Below are 18,467 nucleotides of genomic sequence, written 5' to 3'. Positions count from 1 at the left end.
ATTGCAAACAATCCAGTGACGACAGGGTTAGTGAGTAAATACTGTCTCTTCCATGACAGGGTTAGTGAGTAAATATTGTGTCTTCCATGACAGGGTTAGTGAGTAAATACTGTGTCTTCCACGACAGGGTTAGTGAGAAAATACTGTGTCTTCCATGAAAGGGTTAGTGAGTAAACACTGTGTCTTCCACGACAGGGTTAGTGAGTAAATACTGTGTCTTCCATGACAGGGTTAGTGAGTAAACACTGTGTCTTCCACGACAGGGTTCGTGAGTAAATACTGTGTCTTCCGTGACAGGGTTAGTGAGTAAATACTGTGTCTTCCATGACAGGGTTAGTGAGTAAATATTGTGTCTTCCACGACAGGGTGAGTGATTAAATACTGTGTCATCCATGACAGGGTTAGTGAGGAAATACTGTATCTTCCACTACAGGGTTAGTGAGTAAATACTGTGTCTTCCATGTCTACTTATCATTATAGAAAACATATCAAAATATTGCAAACAATCCAGTGACGACAGGGTTAGTGAGTAAATACTGTATCTTCCATGACAGGGTTAGTGAGTAAATACTGTGTCTTCCATGACAGGATTATTGAGTAAATATTGTGTCTTCCACGACAGGGTGAGTGATTAAATACTGTGTCATCCATGACAGGGTTAGTGAGGAAATACTGTATCTTCCACAACAGGGTTAGTGAGTAAATACTGTGTCTTCCATGAAAATTAGCGAGTAAACACTGTGTCTTCCACGACAGGGTTTGTGAGTAAATACTGTGTCTTCCATGACAGGGTTAGTGAGTAAACACTGTGTCTTCCACGACAGGGTTAGTGAGTAAATACTGTGTCTTCCATGACAGGGTTAGTGAGTAAACACTGTGTCTTCCACGACAGGGTTCGTGAGCAAATACTGTGTCTTCCGTGACAGGGTTAGTGAGTAAATACTGTGTCTTCCATGACAGGGTTAGTGAGTAAATATTGTGTCTTCCACGACAGGGTGAGTGATTAAATACTGTGTCATCCATGACAGGGTTAGTGAGGAAATACTGTATCTTCCACTACAGGGTTAGTGAGTAAATACTGTGTCTTCCATGTCTACCTATCATTATAGAAAACATATCAAAATATTGCAAACAATCCAGTGACGACAGGGTTAGTGAGTAAATACTGTGTCTTCCATGACAGGGTTAGTGAGTAAATACTGTGTCTTCCATGACAGGATTATTGAGTAAATACTGTGTCTTCCACCTCAGGGTTAGTGAGTAAATACTGTGTCTTCCACGACAGGGTTAGTGAGTAAATACTGTGTCTTCCATGTCTGATTAATATTATAGAAAACATGTGAAAATATTGCAAACAATCCAGTGACGACAGGGTTATATTAGTGAGTAAATACTGTGTCTTCCATGACAGGGTTAGTGAGAAAATACTGTGTCTTCCATGAAAGGGTTAGTGAGCAAACACTGTGTCTTCCACGACAGGGTTAGTGAGTAAATACTGTGTCTTCCACGACAGGGTTAGTGAGTAAACACTGTGTCTTCCACGACAGGGTTAGTGAGAAAATACTGTGTCTTCCATGAAAGGGTTAGTGAGTAAACACTGTGTCTTCCACGACAGGGTTAGTGAGTAAATACTGTGTCTTCCATGACAGGGTTAGTGAGTAAACACTGTGTCTTCCACGACAGGGTTCGTGAGTAAATACTGTGTCTTCCGTGACAGGGTTAGTGAGTAAATACTGTGTCTTCCATGACAGGGTTAGTGAGTAAATATTGTGTCTTCCACGACAGGGTGAGTGATTAAATACTGTGTCATCCATGACAGGGTTAGTGAGGAAATACTGTATCTTCCACTACAGGGTTAGTGAGTAAATACTGTGTGTTCCATGTCTACTTATCATTATAGAAAAAATATCAAAATATTGCAAACAATCCAGTGACGACAGGGTTAGTGAGTAAATACTGTATCTTCCATGACAGGGTTAGTGAGTAAATACTGTGTCTTCCATGACAGGATTATTGAGTAAATATTGTGTCTTCCACGACAGGGTGAGTGATTAAATACTGTGTCATCCATGACAGGGTTAGTGAGGAAATACTGTATCTTCCACAACAGGGTTAGTGAGTAAATACTGTGTCTTCCATGAGAGGGTTAGTGAGTAAACACTGTGTCTTCCACGACAGGGTTAGTGAGCAAATACTGTGTCTTCCATGACAGGGTTAGTGAGTAAATACTGTGTCTTCCACGACAGGGTTAGTGAGTAAATACTGTGTCTTCCATGACAGGGTTAGTGAGTAAATACTGTGTCTTCCACCACAGGGTTAGTGAGTAAATAATGTGTCTTCCACTACAGGGTTAGTGAGTAAATACTGTGTTCCATGTCTAATTATCATTATAGAAAACATATCAAAATATTGCAAACAATCCAGTGACGACAGGGTTAGTGAGTAAATACTGTGTCTTCCATGACAGTGTTAGTGAGTAAATACTGTGTCTTCCATGACAGGGTTAGTGAGTAAATACTGTGTCTTCCACCTCAGGGTAAGTGAGTAAATACTGTGTCTTCCACGACAGGGTTAGTGAGTAAATACTGTGTCTTCCATGTCTGATTAATATTATAGAAAACATGTGAAAATATTGCAAACAATCCAGTGACGACAGGGTTATATTAGTGAGTAAATACTGTGCTTCCATGACAGAGTTATTGAGTAAATACTGTGTCTTCCATGACAGGGTTAGTGAGTAAATACTGTGTCTTCCATGCCAGGGTTAGTGAGTAAATACTGTGTCTTCCACGACAGGGTTAGTGAGTAAATACTGTGTCTTCCATGTCTAATTATCATTATAGAAAACATGTCAAAATATTACAAACAATCCAGTGACGACAGGGTTAGTGAGTAAATAATGTGTCTTCCATGACAGGTTTAGTGAGTAAATACTGTGTCTTCCATGACAGGGTTAGTGAGTAAATACTGTGTCTTCCATGACAGGATTATTGAGTAAATACTGTGTCTTCCACCTAAGGGTTAGTGAGTAAATACTGTGTCTTCCACGACAGGGTTAGTGAGTAAATACTGTGTCTTCCATGTCTGATTAATATTATAGAAAACATGTGAAAATATTGCAAACAATCCAGTGACGACAGGGTTATATTACTGAGTAAATACTGTGTCTTCCATGACAGAGTTATTGAGTAAATACTGTGTCTTCCATGACAGGGTTAGTGAGTAAATACTGTGTCTTCCATGACAGGGTTAGTGAGTAAATACTGTGTCTTCCACGACAGGGTTAGTGATTAAATACTGTGTCTTCCATGTCTAATTATCATTATAGAAAACATGTCAAAATATTACAAACAATCCAGTGACGACAGGGTTAGTGAGTAAATAATGTGTCTTCCATGACAGGTTTAGTGAGTAAATACTGTGTCTTCCATGACAGGGTTAGTGAGTAAATACTGTGTCTTCCATGACAGGGTTAGTGAATAAATACTGTGTCTTCCACGACAGGGTTAGTGAGCAAATACTGTGTCTTCCATGAAGGGTTAGTGAGTAAACACTGTGTCTTCCACGACAGGGTTAGTGAGTAAATACTGTGTCTTCCATGACAGGGTTAGTGAGTAAACACTGTGTCTTCCACGACAGGGTTCGTGAGTAAATACTGTGTCTTCCGTGACAGGGTTAGTGAGTAAATACTGTGTCTTCCATGACAGGGTTAGTGAGTAAATATTGTGTCTTCCACGACAGGGTGAGTGATTAAATACTGTGTCATCCATGACAGGGTTAGTGAGGAAATACTGTATCTTCCACTACAGGGTTAGTGAGTAAATACTGTGTCTTCCATGTCTACTTATCATTATAGAAAACATATCAAAATATTGCAAACAATCCAGTGACGACAGGGTTAGTGAGTAAATACTGTGTCTTCCATGACAGGGTTAGTGAGTAAATACTGTGTCTTCCATGACAGGATTATTGAGTAAATATTGTGTCTTCCACGACAGGGTGAGTGATTAAATACTGTGTCATCCATGACAGGGTTAGTGAGGAAATACTGTATCTTCCACAACAGGGTTAGTGAGTAAATACTGTGTCTTCCATGAGAGGGTTAGTGAGTAAACACTGTGTCTTCCACGACAGGGTTAGTGAGCAAATACTGTGTCTTCCATGACAGGGTTAGTGAGTAAATACTGTGTCTTCCACGACAGGGTTAGTGAGTAAATACTGTGTTTTCCATGACAGGGTTAGTGAGTAAATATTGTGTCTTCCACCACAGGGTTAGTGAGTAAATAATGTGTCTTCCACTACAGGGTTAGTGAGTAAATACTGTGTTCCATGTCTAATTATCATTATAGAAAACATATCAAAATATTGCAAACAATCCAGTGACGACAGGGTTAGTGAGTAAATACTGTGTCTTCCATGACAGTGTTAGTGAGTAAATACTGTGTCTTCCATGACAGGGTTAGTGAGTAAATACTGTGTCTTCCACCTCAGGGTAAGTGAGTAAATACTGTGTCTTCCACGACAGGGTTAGTGATTAAATACTGTGTCTTCCATGTCTGATTAATATTATAGAAAACATGTGAAAATATTGCAAACAATCCAGTGACGACAGGGTTATATTAGTGAGTAAATACTGTGCTTCCATGACAGAGTTATTGAGTAAATACTGTGTCTTCCATGACAGGGTTAGTGAGTAAATACTGTGTCTTCCATGCCAGGGTTAGTGAGTAAATACTGTGTCTTCCACGACAGGGTTAGTGAGTAAATACTGTGTCTTCCATGTCTAATTATCATTATAGAAAACATGTCAAAATATTACAAACAATCCAGTGACGACAGGGTTAGTGAGTAAATAATGTGTCTTCCATGACAGGTTTAGTGAGTAAATACTGTGTCTTCCATGACAGGGTTAGTGAGTAAATACTGTGTCTTCGATGACAGGGTTAGTGAGTAAATACTGTGTCTTCTATGACAGGGTTAGTGAGTAAATACTGTGTCTTCCATGACAGGGTTAGTGAGTAAATACTGTGTCTTCCACGACAGGGTTAGTGAGTAAATACTGTGTCTTCCATGTCTAATTATCATTATAGAAAACATGTCAAAATATTACAAACAATCCAGTGACGACAGGGTTAGTGAGTAAAGACTGTGTCTTCCATGACAGGGTTAGTGAGTAAATACTGTGTCTTCCACGACAGGGTTAGTGAGTAAATACTGTGTCTTCCATGACAGGGTTAGTGAGTAAATACTGTGTCTTCCATGACAGGGTTAGTGAGTAAATACTGTGTCTTCCACGACAGGGTTAGTGATTAAATACTGTGTCTTCCATGTCTAATTATCGTTATAGAAAACATGTCAAAATATTACAAACAATCCAGTGACGACAGGGTTAGTGAGTAAATAATGTGTCTTCCATGACAGGTTTAGTGAGTAAATACTGTGTCTTCCATGACAGGGTTAGTGAGTAAATACTGTGTCTTCCATGACAGGGTTAGTGAATAAATACTGTGTCTTCCACGACAGGGTTAGTGAGCAAATACTGTGTCTTCCATGAAGGGTTAGTGAGTAAACACTGTGTCTTCCACGACAGGGTTAGTGAGTAAATACTGTGTCTTCCATGACAGGGTTAGTGAGTAAACACTGTGTCTTCCACGACAGGGTTCGTGAGTAAATACTGTGTCTTCCGTGACAGGGTTAGTGAGTAAATACTGTGTCTTCCATGACAGGGTTAGTGAGTAAATATTGTGTCTTCCACGACAGGGTGAGTGATTAAATACTGTGTCATCCATGACAGGGTTAGTGAGGAAATACTGTATCTTCCACTACAGGGTTAGTGAGTAAATACTGTGTCTTCCATGTCTACTTATCATTATAGAAAACATATCAAAATATTGCAAACAATCCAGTGACGACAGGGTTAGTGAGTAAATACTGTGTCTTCCATGACAGGGTTAGTGAGTAAATACTGTGTCTTCCATGACAGGATTATTGAGTAAATATTGTGTCTTCCACGACAGGGTGAGTGATTAAATACTGTGTCATCCATGACAGGGTTAGTGAGGAAATACTGTATCTTCCACAACAGGGTTAGTGAGTAAATACTGTGTCTTCCATGAGAGGGTTAGTGAGTAAACACTGTGTCTTCCACGACAGGGTTAGTGAGCAAATACTGTGTCTTCCATGACAGGGTTAGTGAGTAAATACTGTGTCTTCCACGACAGGGTTAGTGAGTAAATACGGTGTCTTCCATGACAGGGTTAGTGAGTAAATATTGTGTCTTCCACCACAGGGTTAGTGAGTAAATAATGTGTCTTCCACTACAGGGTTAGTGAGTAAATACTGTGTTCCATGTCTAATTATCATTATAGAAAACATATCAAAATATTGCAAACAATCCAGTGACGACAGGGTTAGTGAGTAAATACTGTGTCTTCCATGACAGTGTTAGTGAGTAAATACTGTGTCTTCCATGACAGGGTTAGTGAGTAAATACTGTGTCTTCCACCTCAGGGTAAGTGAGTAAATACTGTGTCTTCCACGACAGGGTTAGTGAGTAAATACTGTGTCTTCCATGTCTGATTAATATTATAGAAAACATGTGAAAATATTGCAAACAATCCAGTGACGACAGGGTTATATTAGTGAGTAAATACTGTGCTTCCATGACAGAGTTATTGAGTAAATACTGTGTCTTCCATGACAGGGTTAGTGAGTAAATACTGTGTCTTCCATGCCAGGGTTAGTGAGTAAATACTGTGTCTTCCACGACAGGGTTAGTGAGTAAATACTGTGTCTTCCATGTCTAATTATCATTATAGAAAACATGTCAAAATATTACAAACAATCCAGTGACGACAGGGTTAGTGAGTAAATAATGTGTCTTCCATGACAGGTTTAGTGAGTAAATACTGTGTCTTCCATGACAGGGTTAGTGAGTAAATACTGTGTCTTCGATGACAGGGTTAGTGAGTAAATACTGTGTCTTCTATGACAGGGTTAGTGAGTAAATACTGTGTCTTCCATGACAGGGTTAGTGAGTAAATACTGTGTCTTCCACGACAGGGTTAGTGAGTAAATACTGTGTCTTCCATGTCTAATTATCATTATAGAAAACATGTCAAAATATTACAAACAATCCAGTGACGACAGGGTTAGTGAGTAAAGACTGTGTCTTCCATGACAGGGTTAGTGAGTAAATACTGTGTCTTCCACGACAGGGTTAGTGAGTAAATACTGTGTCTTCCATGACAGGGTTAGTGAGTAAATATTGTGTCTTCCATGACAGGGTTAGTGAGTAAATACTGTGTCTTCCACGACAGGGTTAGTGAGTAAATACTGTGTCTTCCATGACAGGGTTAGTGAGTAAATATTGTGTCTTCCATGTCTAATTATCATTATAGAAAACATGTCAAAATATTACAAACAATCCAGTGACGACAGGGTTAGTGAGTAAATAACGTGTCTTCCATGACAGGTTTAGTGAGTAAATACTGTGTCTTCCATGACAGGGTTAGTGAGTAAATACTGTGTCTTCCATGACAGGGTTAGTGAGTAAATACTGTGTCTTCTATGACAGGGTTAGTGAGTAAATACTGTATCTTCCATGACAGGGTTAGTGAGTAAATACTGTGTCTTCCACGACAGGGTTAGTGATTAAATACTGTGTCTTCCATGACAGGGTTAGTGAGTAAATATTGTGTCTTCAACGACAGGGTAAGTGAGTAAATACTTTGTCTGCCATGAGAGGGTTAGTGAGTAAACACTGTGTCTTCCACGACAGGGTTAGTGAGTAAATACTGTGTCTTCCGTGACAGGGTTAGTGAGTAAATACTGTGTCTTCCATGAGAGGGTTAGTGAGTAAACACTGTGTCTTCCACGACAGGGTTTGTGAGTAAATACTGTGTCTTCCATGACAGGGTTAGTGAGTAAACACTGTGTCTTCCACGACAGGGTTAGTGAGCAAATACTGTGTCTTCCATGACAGGGTTAGTGAGTAAATACTGTGTCTTCCACGACAGGGTTAGTGAGTAAATATTGTGTCTTCCATGACAGGGTTAGTGAGTAAATTATGTGTCTTCCACCACAGGGTTAGTGAGTAAATAATGTGTCTTCCACTACAGGGTTAGTGAGTAAATACTGTGTTCCATGTCTAATTATCATTATAGAAAACATATCAAAATATTGCAAACAATCGAGTGACGACAGGGTTAGTGAGTAAATACTGTGTCTTCCATGACAGGGTTAGTGAGTAAATACTGTGTCTTCCATGACAGGGTTAGTGAGTAAATACTGTGTCTTCCACCTCAGGGTAAGTGAGTAAATACTGTGTCTTCCACGACAGGGTTAGTGAGTAAATACTGTGTCTTCCATGTCTGATTAATATTATAGAAAACATGTGAAAATATTGCAAACAATCCAGTGACGACAGGGTTATATTAGTGAGTACATACTGTGCTTCCATAACAGAGTTATTGAGTAAATACTGTGTCTTCCATTAGAGGGTTAGTGAGTAAATACTGTGTCTTCCATGCCAGGGTTAGTGAGTAAATACTGTGTCTTCCACGACGGGGTTAGTGAGTAAATACTGTGTCTTCCATGTCTAATTATCATTATAGAAAACATGTCAAAATATTACAAACAATCCAGTGACGACAGGGTTAGTGAGTAAATAATGTGTCTTCCATGACAGGGTTAGTGATTAAATACTGTGTCTTCCATGACAGGGTTAGTGAGTAAATACTGTGTCTTCGATGACAGGGTTAGTGAGTAAATACTGTGTCTTCCATGAAAGGGTTAGTGAGTAAATACTGTGTCTTCCATGACAGGGTTAGTGAGTAAATACTGTGTCTTCCACGACAGGGTTAGTGAGTAAATACTGTGTCTTCCATGTCTAATTATCATTATAGAAAACATGTCAAATTATTACAAACAATCCAGTGACGACAGGGTTAGTGAGTAAAGACTGTGTCTTCCATGACAGGGTTAGTGAGTAAATATTGTGTCTTCCACGACAGGGTTAGTGAGTAAATAATGTGTTTTCCATGACAGGGTTAGTGAGTAAATATTGTGTCTTCCATGACAGGGTTAGTGAGTAAACACTGTGTCTTCCACGACAGGGTTAGTGAGTAAATACTGTGTCTTCCGTGACAGGGTTAGTGATTAAATACTGTGTCTTCCATGAGAGGGTTAGTGAGTAAACACTGTGTCTTCCACGACAGGGTTTGTGAGTAAATACTGTGTCTTCCATGACAGGGTTAGTGAGTAAATAATGTGTCTTCCATGACAGGGTTAGTGAGTAAATATTGTGTCTTCCATGACAGGGTTAGTGAGTAAATACTGTGTCTTCCACGACAGGGTTAGTGAGTAAATACTGTGTCTTCCATGACAGGGTTAGTGTGTAAATATTGTGTCTTCCACGACAGGGTTAGTGAGTAAATATTGTGTCTTCCACGACAGGGTTAGTAAGTAAATACTGTGTCTTCCATGTCTAATTATCATTATAGAAAACATGTCAAAATATTACAAACAATCCAGTGACGACAGGGTTAGTGAGTAAAGACTGTGTCTTCCATGACAGGGTTAGTGAGTAAATACTGTGTCTTCCATGACAGGGTTAGTGAGTAAATACTTTGTCTTCCATGACAGGGTTAGTGAGTAAATATTGTGTCTTCCACGACAGGGTGAGTGAGTAAATACTGTGTCTTCTATGACAGGGTTACTGAGTAAATATTGTGTCTTCCACGACGGGGTTAGTGAGTAAATACTGTGTCTTCCATGTCTAATTATCATTATAGAAAACATGTCAAAATATTACAAACAATCCAGTGACGACTGGGTTAGTGAGTAAATACTGTGTCTTCCATGACAGGGTTAGTGAGTAAATACTGTGTCTTCCATGACAGGGTTAGTGAGTAAATACTGTGTCTTCCACCTCAGGGTAAGTGAGTAAATACTGTGTCTTCCACGACAGGGTTAGTGAGTAAATACTGTGTCTTTCATGTCTGATTAATATTATAGAAAACATGTGAAAATATTGCAAACAATCCAGTGACGACAGGGTTATATTAGTGAGTAAATACTGTGCTTCCATAACAGAGTTATTGAGTAAATACTGTGTCTTCCATGACAGGGTTAGTGAGTAAATACTGTGTCTTCCATGCCAGGGTTAGTGAGTAAATACTGTGTCTTCCACGACAGGGTTAGTGAGTAAATACTGTGTCTTCCATGTCTAATTATCATTATAGAAAACATGTCAAAATATTACAAACAATCCAGTGACGACAGGGTAAGTGAGTAAATAATTTGTCTTCCATGACAGGTTTAGTGAGTAAATACTGTGTCTTCCATGACAGGGTTAGTGAGTAAATACTGTGTCTTCCACGACAGGGTTAGTGAGTAAATACTGTGTCTTCCATGACAGGGTTACTGAGTAAATACTGTGTCTTCCATGACAGGGTTAGTGAGTAAATACTGTGTCTTCCACGACAGGGTTAGTGAGTAAATACTGTGTCTTCCATGTCTAATTATCATTATAGAAAACATGTCAAAATATTACAAACAATCCAGTGACGACAGGGTTAGTGAGTAAAGACTGTGTCTTCCATGACAGGGTTAGTGAGTAAATACTGTGTCTTCCACGACAGGGTTAGTGAGTAAATAATGTGTCTTCCATGACAGGGTTAGTGAGTAAATATTGTGTCTTCCATGACAGGGTTAGTGAGTAAATACTGTGTCTTCCACGACAGGGTTAGTGAGTAAATACTGTGTCTTCCATGACAGGGTTAGTGAGTAAATATTGTGTCTTCCACGACAGGGTTAGTGAGTAAATATTGTGTCTTCCACGACGGGGTTAGTGAGTAAATACTGTGTCTTCCATGTCTAATTATCATTATAGAAAACATGTCAAAATATTACAAACAATCCAGTGACGACAGGGTTAGTGAGTAAAGACTGTGTCTTCCATGACAGGGTTAGTGAGTAAATACTGTGTCTTCCATGACAGGGTTAGTGAGTAAATACTGTGTCTTCCATGACAGGGTTGGTGAGTAAATATTGTGTCTTCCACGACAGGGTTAGTGAGTAAATACTGTGTCTTCTATGACAGGGTTACTGAGTAAATATTGTGTCTTCCACGACGGGGTTAGTGAGTAAATACTGTGTCTTCCATGTCTAATTATCATTATAGAAAACATGTCAAAATATTACAAACAATCCAGTTACGACTGGGTTAGTGAGTAAATACTGTGTCTTCCATGACAGGGTTAGTGAGTAAATACTGTGTCTTCCATGACAGGGTTAGTGAGTAAATACTGTGTCTTCCATGACAGGGTTAGTGAGTAAATACTGTGTCTTCCATGACAGGGTTAGTGAGTAAATGCTGTGTCTTCAATGACAGGGTTAGTGAGTAAATACTGTGTCTTCCACGACAGATTTAGTGAGTAAATATTGTGTCTTCCATCACAGGGTTAGTGAGTAAATACTGTGTCTTCCATGAAAGGGTTAGTGAGTAAATACTGTGTCTTCCGTGTCAGGGTTAGTGAGTAAATACTGTGTCTTCCATAACAGGGTTAGTGAGTAAATACTGTGTCTTCCACGACAGGGTTAGTGAGTGAATACTGTGTCTTCCATGACAGGGTTAGTGAGTAAACACTGTGTCTTCCACGACAGGGTTAGTGAATAAATACTGTGTCTTCCATGACAGGGTTAGTGAGTAAATACTGTGTCTTCCATGACAGGGTTAGTGAGTAAATACTGTGTCTTCCATGACAGGGTTAGTGAGTAAATACTTTGTCTTCCATGACAGGGTTAGTGAGTAAATATTGTGTCTTCCATGACAGGGTTAGTGAGTAAATACTGTGTCTTCCATGACAGGGTTAGTGAGTAAATATTGTGTCTTCCACGACAGGGTTAGTGAGTAAATACTTTGTCTTCCACGACAGGGTTAGTGAGTAAATACTGTGTCTTCCACGACAGGGTTAGTGAGTAAATACTGTGTCTTCCATGACAGGGTTAGTGAGTAAATACTTTTTCTTCCATGAAAGGGTTAGTGATTAAATACTTTGTCTTCCACGACAGGGTGAGTTATTGAATACTGTGTCTTCCATGACAGGGTTAGTGAGTAAATACTGTGTCTTCCACGACAGGGTTAGTGAGTAAATACTGTGTCTTCCATGTCTAATTATCATTATAGAAAACATGTCAAAATATTACAAACAATCCAGTGACGACAGGGTTAGTGAGTAAAGACTGTGTCTTCCATGACAGGGTTAGTGAGTAAATACTGTGTCTTCCACGACAGGGTTAGTGAGTAAATACTGTGTCTTCCATGACAGGGTTAGTGAGTAAATATTGTGTCTTCCATGACAGGGTTAGTGAGTAAATATTGTGTCTTCCACGACAGGGTTAGTGAGTAAATACTGTGTCTTCCATGTCTAATTATCATTATAGAAAACATGTCAAAATATTACAAACAATCCAGTGACGACAGGGTTAGTGAGTAAATACTGTGTCTTCCACGACAGGGTTAGTGAGTGAATACTGTGTCTTCCACGACAGGGTTAGTGAGTAAACACTGTGTCTTCCACGACAGGGTTAGTGAATAAATACTGTGTCTTCCATGACAGGGTTAGTGAGTAAATACTGTGTCTTCCATGACAGGGTTAGTGAGTGAATACTGTGTCTTCCATGACAGGGTTAGTGAGTAAATACTTTGTCTTCCATGACAGGGTTAGTGAGTAAATATTGTGTCTTCCATGACAGGGTTAGTGAGTAAATACTGTGTCTTCCATGACAGGGTTAGTGAGTAAATATTGTGTCTTCCACGACAGGGTTAGTGAGTAAATACTTTGTCTTCCACGACAGGGTTAGTGAGTAAATACTGTGTCTTCCACGACAGGGTTAGTGAGTAAATACTGTGTCTTCCATGACAGGGTTAGTGAGTAAATACTTTTTCTTCCATGACAGGGTTAGTGATTAAATACTTTGTCTTCCACGACAGGGTGAGTTATTGAATACTGTGTCTTCCATGACAGGGTTAGTGAGTAAATACTGTGTCTTCCACGACAGGGTTAGTGAGTAAATACTTTGTCTTCCATGACAGGGTTAGTGAGTAAATACTGTGTCTTCCATGACAGGGTTAGTGAGTAAATACTGTGTCTTCCATGTCAGGGTTAGTGAGTAAATACTGTGTCTTCCATAACAGGGTTAATGAGTAAATACTGTGTCTTCCATGACAGGGTTAGTGAGTGAATACTGTGTCTTCCACGACAGGGTTAGTGAGTAAATACTGTGTCTTCCATGAAAGGGTTAGTGAGTAAATACTGTGTTTTCCATGACAGGGTTAGTGAGTAAATATTGTGTCTTCCATGACAGGGTTAGTGAGTAAATACTGTGTCTTCCATGACAGGGTTAGTGAGTAAATAATGTGTCTTCTACGACAGCGTTAGTGAGTAAATACTGTGTCTTTCACGACAGGGTTAGTGAGTAATTATTGTGTCTTCCATGACAGGGTTAGTGAGTAAATATTGTGTCTTCCACGACAGGGTTAGTGAGTAAATACTGTGTCTTCCATGACAGGGTTAGTGAGTAAATACTGTGTCTTCCACGACAGGGTTAGTGAGTAAATACTGTGTCGTCCACGACAGGGTTAGTGAGTAAATACTGTGTGTTCCACGACAGGGTTAGTGAGTAAAAACTGTGGCTTCCACGACAGGGTTAGTGAGTAAATACTTTGTCTTCCATGACAGGGTTAGTGATTAAATACTTTGTCTTCCACGACAGGGTGAGTTAGTGAATACTGTGTCTTCCATGACAGGGTTAGTGAGTAAATACTGTGTCTTCCATGACAGGGTTAGTGAGTAAATATTGTGTCTTCCATGACAGGGTTAGTGAGTAAATACTGTGTCTTCCATGACAGGGTTAGTGAGTAAATACTGTGTCTTCCATGACAGGGTTAGTGAGTAAATACTTTGTCTTCCATGACAGGGTTAGTGATTAAATACTTTGCCTTCCACGACAGGGTGAGTTAGTGAATACTGTGACAGTCAACAACAGTGAGGCGCCATCATCTTGGTGAATTGTTGTGGTGGCTGTTTCCGAGGTAACCATAACTCCGGCTTGTGTATTTTTGCTCGGATCAAAACATGAATATTGTCCCAAATCTAGCGCCAATAACACTAAATACCAACTATGTTTTCAGAGGTGATTACTGTGTCGGGTGGTTAGACCTGGTAATTTGGAATGCAAGTCATCTTATCCTTCATAATGTCGATGGCACGATTATTAACAGCCAGACGTTATACAGCTGGAATATTGCGGAGTTAAACAAGAAATAAAGAACCTTTCCTAATTCCGCCGACCTTGATCTAGGAAGTCATGTATACTAGTTTGTTATGTATCGTATCTTTGAATCTCAAATTAAGATAATCCGCTAAGTGTTGCTTTTTGTCATCACTGATTTTCGGTACGCTATTCAAATAATTTCACCGCTATTTTGCCTTTTACACAGAACTGACATTCCGCGGCTACGCGAGACATTCACTTTCAATTGTAATTCCTGTTAAACTGTATTTACCATCAACATGGCAAACCATAGTCTTAGTCTGTGACATATTACCTGTTGTTTATAAATGTATAAACCAAGATGTTCGCTGCGTTCAGTTCTATTGGACATAATGAGGTATAATGAAAATGCTATTTTCCATCTTATAACTTGAAATATGATTTTATGTATGAGTATACATGAAATACACGTGGTGTAGGAGGGAATGACCGCGAGTCCGGTCTTTAGGAGATCCAAGTTACTAAACAAAAGAAAACTCGTTTCTCTTCTCATGCAGGTCTCTGCGTGAATGTGTACAACCACAATGATGTCAGGGAGACCCTGATGGCAATGTGGATTTAGTTAACATCTCCGCTCAAGGTTTGTCACTGCCCCCTGAATCAATTTACTATACTCTTCAACAAAAGAAAGCCAGATTTTTGTGATGCAGGAAAACACATTTATACAAGGAACCGTACAAGGTATTGAGCCAAAATGTTGTGGAGAGAACCGTTGGTGATTGTAGTCATCTCAGTTATCAGTACATGGGAAAAGTCTAAGGTGAAGGTCAGCTACAATCAATACCACGTATGTCCCCCGTTGGAATCGATAGCGGCCTGCCTATGGAAGGAACGAGTATGCGAATCATATTTTGGGGAATGGTAGCCCACTCGGCCTGCAACGCAAAAGCCAACTGCTGCAACGTATCCGGTTGTGGTTGACGTCGGCGTGGCCGTCTAGCTATTTCATCCAACAGGTGCTCTATCGGGTTCAAATGCTGGGATCTGGTGGGCCAGGGGAGACATTGTTGTTGTGTAGACAGGGTCTTGTGATCCGTGCTGTATGTGGTCATGCGTTGTCCTGCTGGAATACACCGTTGTTGTTGGCTGCAATTGGGAAGACGTGTGGTAGGAAGATTTCGTTGATGTATCATTGGGCCGTAAGATTGCCCTGGATATGGACCAAACCTGTCATAGCATGATGAGATGTTGAGATAGCCGCCCAAATCATAACGCTACCCCACCAAACCTGTCCACTTCCTGTATGCAGTTCCCGGCGACACCAATGCAGTCGTTGGTGACGATGCTGTCGACTCAATATGACGCGTCGAACAGGACATCTTGCCCGTAGATCTTAAACGGTTTCGTATGATCTGGTCGGAGATTCTACGCAGCCCCGGTATTTGGGATGCGGTTGAGCTGGCTGTGATCGTCCTTTCACGTAGGTGGCGCAGTCGGATGTAGCGATCTTGGGCGGGAGTGGCTACTCTTGGGCGTCCTGACCTTGCCCGATCACGAGTTGACCAACGCTGTAGAAACCGATCCCATAGCCGTGTGATTGTACTGGGCACTACACTGAAAACCCTGGCTACAGGTGATCGGGATTCCCCTGGCTGCCCAAGCGGCCTATGACGTTCTTTCTTTGCACTTCTGTTAATCTTGGCATGTTGTTGACGCAGATGCCAGCCAAACAAAAACCCTGCACTTTCACAGCTTTCACAATGCTGCTGCACGTGCAGTACGTGCAGCTCAATGGCCCTTTTGTTAATGCACTGGGTGCGTTTTTCAGGATTGTACGTGTTTCACTACTTATGGTTTGCATGTCCTTGTTGTGATCATTTTTATCCGGGAAATTTGTAACTGACCCTACAACACATAAAACTTCTTTATTTTGCACCTCTTGCTCCGCTAATTTTGCTTTTATGGCCAAAAATATCCGTTTTGCATTTCCTTTTTAAAGAGTCAATTTTACAGTTCCACATTGTACACTACCGGGCAAAAGAAACTTATCACTTGTAAATTACGTTTTATCTGAGGTCAAGACAGTGCGATAAGGTAGAACGTTATCAGAAAACATTCACCTAAACATACCCTGTGCACACATGAAAGTCACCTTTTATAGGATTCAGTGAATTTCGTGCAGTCATGAAAATGGGAACAACAGGATTTTTTGGAACTGATAAAAATGTTGGTGCATGATTGACGTGGGGCAGAGCAAGGGTGCAGCATCCAAAAGAACATCAGAGAGATGCCGAGACTCACACAAGAGGAACATGATAGAGCTATTGGTATGGCCGATATGGGGACCCTCAACGGCAGATAGCAAGAACCTTTAACTGCAGTCAAACCACTATCAGCAACGCGTTGAGCCATTATCAGCAAGCAGGCCAGACACAAGATTGTCCAAGATCGGGAAGACCAAGGGTCATCACGCCATGTGATGACCGCTACCTGCGGACAGTCCACCTGCTGAGCCAATACGTGACAGTGACGTCAATGGCGGCGACGGCACTGGGACAACCCATCAGCCGACGAACAATCTTACGACAACTCCACATTGGTGGTATCAGAGCCTACCGCCCCTTCCATGGAATGGTCTTGACCCCTCTACACCATCAACACAGATTTGGAAAGGATGCTGTTCACACATAGTCATATAGAACATTAGATTTTCTGACCACACTGTTTCGGCTCAGCGCGTAGACCAACAGCCTGAATCGTTCAGTGAGAGGTTGTGTGTGGTTTATTCCAGTGGTGTCTTTCAAAAGGGTCTAGGCCAGACAAGCAAACGATTGATATTGCCAGACACGCCGTGGGGCAGTCAACGAAGTCATCGACTCTGACCACTCAATCCATTCAGTCGCCTCAAACGACCAGCATAGGTTGCTGGGAACCTATGTGCACCCGGAATTCTACTACGGGGCCGAAAAACGGTCAAGTGTTTTAATGTGTGCCATGTAGTCTGAGTTGTTTTCTACTTCAAAGCGTGAGTTGATGAACATGGTCATATGTCCCTCTGGCATCGAGGGGGGTAAAGCCGCAGTCAGCAACATTCCATTACAGCGACATTTCAATAACTGAATATGTGCAAAACAAATCCGAGCAACGATCCGTGCCACTGCGCACAATTCTAAGCAATAAGACGAGGAAGACTGTAGGGACATCAACCAAGTCAGGAAGCCCAATTCCATTTACGATAAGCTAAAAAGCGAAGTGTTGAGCACCCATACTTCTAACATGGAATGCCAAGGGGTTATTCATAAAGTACATACGACAAAACTTCGTCTTCATATTCATCTCTAACAACGTGTTAACTTGACAGGTGTGAGGTCATCGTCCATAGTCTATTTAGATGATATTAAAGTCAATTAAATAACTGTATGATAACATCGCACCTGCTGTATGATAACGTCGCACATGCTGTATGATAACGTCGCACCTGCTGTATGATAGCCATGGAAAGATTAGACTCAAACCAACCAACTATGTGACTGTCTTACAATTGAATGATTGTCTTTACATTGACGTACAGAGTATGAATGGAATAGGTTATGTCCACTTGCCTCCTCATAGATTTCAGCCACAGTTGAGAAGATGTGGACGATCTGATTGGGAGTCAGTCCTTCCCTTGCCTTGTAGTTTTCGAATGCCGCAACCTGGACATTTTCTGCCATTCTGCAAACTATCAATCCCTTTATATGCTTATGCCTTTCCCATTGGACTTGAGGTTGCACGTATCAAATGCCAAATACAGACACAACAACAAATACGTAATAGTTGTATGAGTAGTATAGGTAATGGTGATTCTGGACCACTTCCACTGGAGCCAGATTTATATACCTATACCGCTACTACAGAGGGATTTTTTTATGTGTAAACGATGATGCGATTCAACGATTGTCATGAGACGTATTTAAAGAAACATCAATATTAATTAATAAGAATAAAATTTACTATAGCCAACGAGGATATTGGAAAGGTATAGGAGCAATAGAAAAATTAGTCACTGCAGCTAAGGTATCTAAAGGTGTGGCCAAGGATTGGTTGAAGAAACAAGCGATGTGGCAAATATACTTACCAGCACCGCGTTATATACCGAGGAAGAAGTTTGATATTTTTACGACGAATGAAGTTTCTTCCCCATGATA

General features: G+C 40.6%; 1 protein-coding gene across 1 annotated transcript in view; it reads right to left on the bottom strand.

Moving 5' to 3' along the window:
- LOC124128800 overlaps positions 1 to 17,993 on the bottom strand; it is a 121,038-nt gene extending 103,045 nt beyond the window's left edge. Inside the window, exon 1 of the mRNA XM_048395790.1 lies at positions 17,883 to 17,993. Within this exon, the coding sequence (XP_048251747.1) occupies positions 17,883 to 17,993 (111 nt within the window). The remainder of the gene's footprint in view (positions 1 to 17,882) is intronic.
- Positions 17,994 to 18,467: the final 474 nt, after the last annotated feature.

The sequence above is a fragment of the Haliotis rufescens genome, unplaced genomic scaffold (genome assembly GCF_023055435.1).
Source record: "Haliotis rufescens isolate VD_foot unplaced genomic scaffold, xgHalRufe1.0.p SCAF_145, whole genome shotgun sequence".
Classification (NCBI taxonomy): Eukaryota; Metazoa; Mollusca; class Gastropoda; order Lepetellida; family Haliotidae; genus Haliotis; species Haliotis rufescens.
Note: the sequence above shows the minus strand (reverse complement) of the source record. Positions and strands in the feature narration are given on the sequence as shown.